Source organism: Arvicanthis niloticus, chromosome 22 (genome assembly GCF_011762505.2).
Source record: "Arvicanthis niloticus isolate mArvNil1 chromosome 22, mArvNil1.pat.X, whole genome shotgun sequence".
Lineage (NCBI taxonomy): Eukaryota > Metazoa > Chordata > Mammalia > Rodentia > Muridae > Arvicanthis > Arvicanthis niloticus.
The window spans coordinates 50,117,841-50,126,343 of record NC_133429.1 but is presented as its reverse complement, the minus strand read 5'-3'; the positions used below and the strand labels follow the sequence as shown (position 1 = coordinate 50,126,343).

The 8,503-nt window shown below is 45.8% G+C and overlaps 1 protein-coding gene across 3 annotated transcripts; it reads left to right on the top strand.

The window, feature by feature from the left end:
• The first annotated feature begins 36 nt into the window (after positions 1-36).
• Positions 37-8,417, top strand: Nabp2 (nucleic acid binding protein 2). Of its 3 annotated transcripts, none has more exons than XM_076920647.1 (7): positions 38-182; positions 570-671; positions 1,091-1,229; positions 1,324-1,395; positions 1,551-1,632; positions 1,727-1,790; positions 7,896-8,417. In XM_076920647.1, the coding sequence occupies exons 2-7, from the start codon at positions 593-595 to the stop codon at positions 8,093-8,095; spliced, it is 636 nt and encodes a 211-aa protein (XP_076776762.1). In that variant the 5' UTR covers positions 38-182; positions 570-592; the 3' UTR covers positions 8,096-8,417. The 3 variants fall into 3 exon arrangements, with proteins under 3 accessions (XP_076776763.1, XP_076776762.1, XP_076776764.1); XM_076920649.1 differs by lacking the exon at positions 38-182 and adding an exon at positions 189-495; XM_076920648.1 differs by lacking the exon at positions 1,324-1,395 and having other exon boundaries at positions 37-182.
• Positions 8,418-8,503: the final 86 nt, after the last annotated feature.

The following is an 8,503-nucleotide window of genomic DNA, read 5'->3' as shown; positions in this document are numbered from 1 at the left end:
CGGTGGCCGGAGGTGGGGCGCTTTGGGTGGCAGATCGGACCCTATTGGCTGGAGGAGGTCAGGGGACGTTTCCGGGAATGTAGGCGCTCCCGCGTTTCTCTCGGCAGCATCCGGCGGCAGCCAGCCCCCTGGCTCCCCCTGCGGGTGGCTCGGCGGTGTGCACAGTCCGGCCTGCTGGCTGGGTGGGTCGTGGGCCGTGAATGGGGGAGGGGATGGACCGAGTTCTGGGTTGTGGGGATGAGGGTTCAGGAAGATCCGCCGAGTGAGATTCTGTTCCCTGGAGCTGCACCGGGTTCCCTCCGAGTCTCCTTCAGCCTCCCGGCTTCGGAGCGTGAGACTGAAAGCATCCTGACAGAGGGCCTTCCAGCCCCTAAGCATCTTACCCAGAGATCTATAAGTTCTGATCTTGAAGTACGAGGTCCCCAGGGAAGTTCGTTTCTAACCTCCCAGAAGGGTTAGAAGGGGACCGAGGCTGCCGGATTCCCGCCTGCTGTGGTGGGTAGGCCGAGCGGGAGCATGGGGGCAAAGGCTCCGAGCCTTGAACCTTCATCTCCCATTTCCGCTTCCAGCGGGGTGCCACGGCTCGGGAAGCATGACGACCGAGACCTTCGTGAAGGATATCAAGCCCGGGCTCAAGAATCTGAACCTTATCTTCATTGTACTGGAGACAGGTGGCTATGCATGCGCAGTGGACTCGTGGGAGCAAAGTGGGAAGAGCATGGAGAGTGGGAGCACACGGGACCACCGCCTGCGTTCTTAACTTGCTTGCACAGGGAGGAGGCTTCCCAAGGCCCTGCTCGTTCTAATCTCTTAGATCGCTGGCATAGTGAGCTGCTGACAGCTATAAAATGGGTAAAACTAAACAAGTCTCACTAGCCACGCGGGCCTTTTTTCCCCCCACTCAGGGCTCTCTCCATGGTGCTGGACCCTCCACTACCGCAACGTACACCCACGCAAAACTTCCTGCCATCATGGAGGGATGTGGGCTTTGCTTCCATTCCTGTACCTCACTCAGCCAATACCCAGACTCTCACTATTACCACAACCTGTATGACTTTATTTGCATTCTCATGTATTTCTTCCCTTAAAGGCCGCGTGACCAAGACAAAGGACGGGCACGAGGTCCGGACCTGTAAAGTGGCAGACAAAACAGGCAGCATCAACATCTCAGTGTGGGATGATGTGGGCAACCTAATCCAACCTGGGGACATTATCCGACTCACCAAAGGGTAAGGCAGGGCTCCTAGCAGCGGTAGGGCATGGTTAAAAGCCCTACAACTTTTCTGAAGACTGAATCCTGCTTGCCCTCAATCCAACCCACAGGTATGCTTCAGTGTTCAAAGGTTGTCTGACACTATACACTGGGCGTGGGGGCGATCTGCAGAAGATTGGAGAGTAAGTTGTCGGCAATTGAGATCAGCACTAGGAACCCAAAGTGGGAAAGTTAGGGTTTACAAGGAAGCAACACAGCCTGTGCCTTCCACATTCCAGGGCTGGATCTGTCTGTGGCCCAGTGGACAGGCCCAAGGCTTCCGCTTCTTTCTTTGCAGATTCTGTATGGTTTATTCTGAAGTTCCTAATTTCAGCGAGCCCAATCCAGAGTATAACACCCAGCAGGCGCCCAACAAATCGGTGAGTCCCTGGGCCTGACATTAAGAGAAAATGGCAGATCAGGCCAGGCCACGTAATGTTGAGGAGGGTCTGAGTATCTCATTTGTGCCTTCAGGTGCAGAATGACAGCAGCCCTACTACCCCACAAGCTACCACAGGACCCCCTGCTGCCTCTCCAGGTAGGAATCCATTTCTTTCCTTCCACTGACCCCTTCAAGTCCCCCATTCTCCCCAGCCAGGAAAGATGCATTCCCTCCTCCCATTTCCAAGTGCCTCCTCTCTCAGGATGTTCCCTCAACCCAGTCCACCTTCATTTTTTACACCTTCTGCAAGCCTCAGTGGTGAAAAGACTTGAAGACCTGAAGTAATCTTCCCTTTTCTTACCACCAGTCAAAAAATAAAGGAGAGTAGTTTCTCCACACGTGCCAAATGACTGTTAAGAGCAAACAGGGCCAGGCAGTGGTGGCACATGCCTTTAGTCCCAGCACTTGGGGGCAGAGGCAAGCGGATTTCTGAGTTCAAGGCCAGCCTGGTCTGCAGAGTGAGTTCCAGGACAGCCAGAGCTACACAGAAAAACCCTGTCTCAAAAAAAAAAAAAAAAAAAGAAGAAGAGCAAACAGAATCACATGTACCACATTTAAAATATTACTGTAAATTCCTTGTAATAAGTCCATATATGCACACTCATATTCATATATGTGTGTATATATTCATGTCTGCATATATATATATATATATATATATATATATATATATATATATATAAATCACTGAGTGATTGGAATATATTCTAAGAAGTAGGTACACACACACACCTTGATTCTGTGGCCTACTTGATTCCTAAGCTATGTGGCATCATCTGTATTATATTTTTCTTTTTGTTTAAGATTTAATTGTTTATTTTATGTATGGGGCGGGGGGAGGGGGAGTACACTGTCACTCTCTTCAGACACACCAGAAAAGGGAATCGGATTCTGTTACAAATAGTTGTAAGCCACCATGTGGTTGCTGGGAACTGAACTCAGGACCTCTGGAAGAGTAGACAGTGCTGTTATCCGTGAGCCATCTCTCCGGCCATTTTCTTTTTTAATTTCTTTTCTTTTTCCTTCCTTTTCTTCTCTCCTTTTCTTTTCTTCTGATATAGGGTCTCACTATGTTGTCCAGACTGATCACAAACTCACAGAGATCACCCTGCTTAGGCCTGACTAGTTCTGGAATATGCTACATTTTAAAAATGTATATGCTACATTTTTAAAAATCATTTTATTGTTATTTAGGTTAAATTTCACAACCATAATCCCAGCACTGAGGAGGAGATGAAGCAAAAGAATTGTCACAAGTTCCTATCCAGTCTAGGATTTAAAGCTAGACCTTATCTCAAACAACAGCAACAACAAATTTTTATTTCTTTTTCTGAAATAATAATAGTAAATATAGTATAACATGGTTTAGTGGTACATTTCCCAGTACTGGGGAGGTAGAGGCAGAAGAATCACTGTAAATTTGAGGCCAGCCTGGTCTACATAGCAAATTCCAGGCCACATACATAGTAAAACCTTGTCTCAAAAAACAAAAAAGAGGCCGGGCAGTGGTGGTGCATGCCTTTAATCCCAGCACTTGGGAGGCAGAGGCAGGCAGATTTCTGAGTTCGAGGCCAGCCTGGTCTACAGAGTGAGTTCCAGGACAGCCAGGACTACACAGAGAAACCCTGTCTTGAAAAACCAAGAAAAACTTAAAAAAAAAAAGAAAAGAAAAAGAAAGAAAGAATGGTAAACACAAAAGCTAGTAACATATAATCACATGACCATTTATTATAAGTTGATATATATATATAAGGATATATAGCTTTTTAATGCTCACAGCTCTGTAGGCTGATTTACACTAGCATCATAAGAAACATTAGTGTTGTATTACATTATAACTGCTATGTCTGCATAGTCACTAGACAGTGGGAAGTTTCTGGATTTGTTGTAGACTCTCTTTTTTTAAAATTTTATCTATTTTTACCTTTTATGAATGTTTTGTCTACATGTATGGCTCTACCACATGCATACAGTGCCAAAGAAAGCCAGAAGAGGGTAGCAGATCCTCTGAAATTGGAGTTGCAGTTGGTTATTACTGCAATGTAGGTGCTGGGAGCCAAATCTGGGTCAGCTGGAAGAGCAGCCAGTGTTTCTAACCACTGAGCCACCAAGAACTTCCTAGTAGTCTTGCAGGGCCTCCACCTATTGCTGACTGAAAGCACTGGTCACATCAGCTTCACAGTCACTAGCAGAGAGGATGAATGCATGCTTGCTTACATGCCTGTATGCTTATGCTCTTCCCAGGTTCTCCACTCAAAATGTGCCACCCAGCCTTGGTGTGACAGCTGCACACCTTTAATCCCAGCACTTGGGAATCATTCACAGGTGGATCTCCGTAAGTCTGAGGCCAGCCTGGTGTATTTGGTGCATTCCAGGACAGTCAGGACTACATAAATAGACCCTGTCTCAAAACAAGAAACATATCGAGCCACCTATGGTGGGTGCTCTGGGTCTTCATACATAATTAAGTTAATTACAGTTCCTATCAGGTGTGTGTACAGGACCACTGATGGAGACAGTCCCTCATATATGATCTATGACTGCATATGTCTCCTACTGCTTCTGGCTTTCCAGAGAACCTCCAATATTATAATCAAAATGGATAACATTTAATTCCACCATAAAAGGTAGCATATGTTTACAATTGAAGAAGACTTAAGGGATGGAGAGATGGTTTGGCAGTCAAGAACAGTGAGCTGCTCTTGTAAAAGACCTGGTTTGGTTCTCAGCACCCTCATGGCAGCTCACGACGATCTGTAACTCCAGTTCCAGGGGATCCGGGGTCCTTTTTGTCCTCATATGCCCCCTTCAGGCAATGTGGTGCTCAATCTTACAAATACAGGCAGAACGCTCTTACACATAAAATAAGTGTATAAAAAAAGAAAGAAAAAAGGAAAATGACTCGATGCTAGGTATGGTGCCTCACACCTATAATCCTCATACTTTAGAGCAACCAAGGCTGAGGTGGGAGGGTCACTCCATGTTGGTGGCTAGCCCAAAGTATCAGGCCAGTCAGGGAGACCGTGCCTCAAAGAAGAGAGGGAGAGAGAGAGCGAGGATGCAGGGAGGGAGAGGGAGGAGAGAGAGAGAAAAAGAGAAGCAAAGTAGATAGGTAGATATGACTGTCGGATCTGAAGGTGGTTCAGTAGCACGGTCTTAGGTTTAGTCCCTGGCATAAAAAAAACAATAGGAGAAGAAAAAGAGAGAATAAAATAGGATACTACTTTTCCATTTTTACTTTTCCATTATTTTTATTTATTTTGTTTTATTTATTTTGTTTTAAGAGAAGGTCTCTTGTAAGGCTGGCCTCAAACTTACTACGTAGCCAAACCTGGCCTGGCATCTCCGCTCCTCCTACCTCTGCTCCATCTTTCAAGTGCTGGACCATGGGTGTGTTGCCATCATGTCTAGCTACAAAAATATTTCTAATAAGGTACAACCAAGAGCCAGGCATGGTTGCTGTCTAGCACTTGAGCAGCAGAAGCAACAAGGGTTATTGCAAGTTCTGAGAACATTCTGGGATCCAGAGAATGAGTTCTAGGCCAGCCTGGTCTCCATAGCAAGCCCTTGTCTAAAAAAAAAAAAAAAAAAAGAAGAAGAAGAAGAAGAAAAGAAAAAAAAGAAAAAGTACACCTTAATCCCAGCACTCTGGAGGCAGAGGCAAGCAGGTCTCTGAGTTTGAGGCCAGCCTGGTCTACAGAGCAAGTTCCAGAACAGTAGGGCTATACAGAGAAAAAAAACAAACAGGAAAAAAAGAAAAGATACACCTGAGACCACGTGCTCCTAAAACTCACTTGCCAGGTGCAGGTGTTTACTCTCTTTGTCACCTCCTAATAGAAATGAGAGGTGTTTTGGTTTTTTGTTTTGTCTTTCTTTTCTTTTCTTTCTTTCTTTCTTTCTTTTTTTTTTTTTTCTTTTTTTTTTTTTTTTTTGGCTTTGTAAATCCTTTTGTTATATTTTCTCTATATTTATGTATTTAATTTGGAAAGGAGCTTTCATCTGACACAGTGGGTGTGGAGAAGTCAGAGTGACAGTCTGTGGGTGTCAGTCCTTCCACCATAGGGGTTCCAGGGATCGAATTCAAACCATCAGGCAACAACAGCCTTGTCTGTGGACCATCTCGCCAGCCCATGTGAGGGTGTTGTGGTTAAGTTGTTGTCTTAAGTTATCCTGACAGCAAGCAGTAGGGAGGAAGGGTTCGTCTAGCTTCCAGTTCTGGGTAACATCCCTGTGGCGGACAGAGCTGGTCACATCACGTGTGTGGTCAGGAGCAGAGAAAATCAATTCATGCCTGCTTGCTTGCACTCAGCTCAGTTTCTCTACTCTCAGAGTGATGCCACGCAGTGTGCTGGGTCTTTCCACATAATTAATTACAATCCCCCATAGACACACCCACAGGCCAACCAACTCAGAAAGTCCTTCCTGCCTCTTCTCAGGTGATTCTAGACCACGTCAAGGTGACGGTTAGACATAACCACCACACAAGACTAGCATTCAATATGACCCCTAGCCCCCACCTACTTTTTGGTTGGTTGGTTGGTTTTGGTTTTTGAGACAGGGTTTCTCTGTATAGTCCCATCTGCCCTAGCTCTATAGACCAGGCTGCCTCCGAACTCAGATCCACCTGCCTCTGACTCCTGAGTGCTGGGATTAAAGGTGTATGGCACCACCCCACACAAATTAAAAGTGTGCTTATATGCATGTGTGTGCACCATAGGCTTCCCTGGAACCCATAAAGGCTAGCAGAGGATGCTGGGTCCCACAGAACGTGCTACAGGTGTTTGAACTGCTATGTGGGTGCTGGGAACTGAACCTGGATACTCTGCAAGAGTACCCAGTGCTCCTCACTGCTGAGCATCTCCTCAGCCCCCAAAAGTTGTTGTTGTTTTTTTTTTTAATATAACATAAAATCTTAACATTGAGATGTATATATTCACTTTATCTGTGAACCAAGGAAAAGACTTTTCTTTTCAATCTAGGTTACAGTCTTGGCCCAGTAGAACCAGAGAGTTGAGTAGGGATATGGTTTGAGAACCAGTAACCTATAGTTTCTATGTCGCTGATGGTCTGCAATGCCTTTTTATGCCAGAGACAGTCCTGTCTCTGACCACTAGGCATCAATAGAGCGCTTACTATATGTATATGTCAAGGAATAAAACAGCACCTGCCTTTCAGCGCCTGCAGCCCCTGTAGGAGTAAGGATTATAATACACTGCGGTAGGTGTGTGGGTGGGGATCGTGCTAGCATACACCTGCCAGAGTGAAGGAATCTCACACTCCCAGCTCACTTATAATGTTTAAAATATACGGATGGGGATTGGCAAGGTGGTTCAGCAGGAACCGGTATTTGACATCAAACCTGACAACCTGTGTTCAATTCCCAGAACATCCACATGTTGGGAGGAGATGACCAACTTCTGAGGGTTGTATACATGCATGTGCAAACATACACACACACATACAAGTAAATACAAAATATACACAGGGGATGATGTGTAGCTATTGACTCGGTGGCAGAGAGGTTCAATCCCCAGGTGTATTTTTTATTTTACTATAGTGCTGTGTATCTAACCCGAGCACTAACTTCTCACATATGATAGACCCAGCCACTTTCCATTTATACAGAAACTTAAGGCCCTTCTTCCCATGCTTCTCCAGTTTTACAATCATCTTGGGCCACAGGACATTTTTTTCCACAGGTCCTTGAGCCTTGAACTAATTCTAGGTCTGATTTCCAATGATGCAGAAATACGTAAGATTAAATATATTGTACTTATATAATATATATTAAATTACAAATATATATGGTTTATGGAGCAACTTCCAAAATTACTGAGGGGTCCCATTCATACTTGTAGCCCATAGCTTTTCTATTCAGGACCACCTGCCTAGGGAATGGGGCCACCCACAGTAGGGCTGGGTCTTCCTGCAAAACTTGAGTTACTTACAATCCCCTATAGATATACCCACAGGCCAGCCAATGTAAACAGCCCCTCATTCACTCTCCCTAGGAGACTGTAGGTTGTATCAAGTTAATATTGTCAATGCTAGGGTCCCATTCTTACTCACAACCCATAGTCTTTTGTACCTGGTCAGCATTCATGCAGTTGTGCTTGGTGAAGATGCTTGGAAGTGGGCTTTGAGGATGGACCATATCTTACCTTAACTACCTAACTCTGTTTCTTTCCCTCCTACAACCAGCTTCTGAGAGCCAGAACGGGAATGGACTAAGCACCCAGCCAGGTCCTGTTGGCGGCCCCCATCCTTCTCACACCCCCTCACATCCCCCCAGCACCCGAATCACTCGAAGCCAACCCAACCACACGCCTTCTGGACCTCCTGGCCCCTCCAGCAACCCTGTCAGCAACGGCAAAGAAACTCGCAGAAGCAGCAAGAGATAGCAAGAAATGAGTCCTCTCCTTTCTTCCACCACAGCCATAACCCAGGTGTCTCTGCCAGAGAATGAGACACTCTTCTATTAGGCCGCTGGATTTGGGATTAGAGGGTGAAGTAGCTGTGTTTTAGCCACTAAATTTCCGTGGAGGGGTGGTAAGCAGCGGCCTTATCCACCTCAAACTCACGCCCTCCTTGGCCTGCTGATGCTGTCTGTCCCCTGGGATCCAGGGTCCTCTGCCTGCCCTCCTTTGGAAGAGACAGTCTGGTTTTGTGTGGGATATTAGGGTCTAACTGAAATCCCTTCTTCCTAATAAATGTTCCCACTCATTCTGGACTCTCTGTTTCTCTCTTAGGAAAGAAGTTAGCAGGTGTGCACTTAGCAAATTGTAGTGACTTAGGCAAAGCAAGCCTGC

What these genes read in the sequence shown, in the direction of transcription:
- Nabp2 (XM_076920647.1), top strand. Translation starts at nt 593, where the DNA reads ATGACGACCGAGACCTTCGTGAAGGATATCAAGCCCGGGCTCAAGAAT. An exon ending in CTTCATTGTACTGGAGACAG is followed by an intron (nt 672 to 1,090) that starts GTGGCTATGCAT and finishes CTTCCCTTAAAG; the next exon opens with GCCGCGTGACCAAGACAAAG. An exon ending in GATCTGCAGAAGATTGGAGA is followed by an intron (nt 1,396 to 1,550) that starts GTAAGTTGTCGG and finishes CTTTCTTTGCAG; the next exon opens with ATTCTGTATGGTTTATTCTG.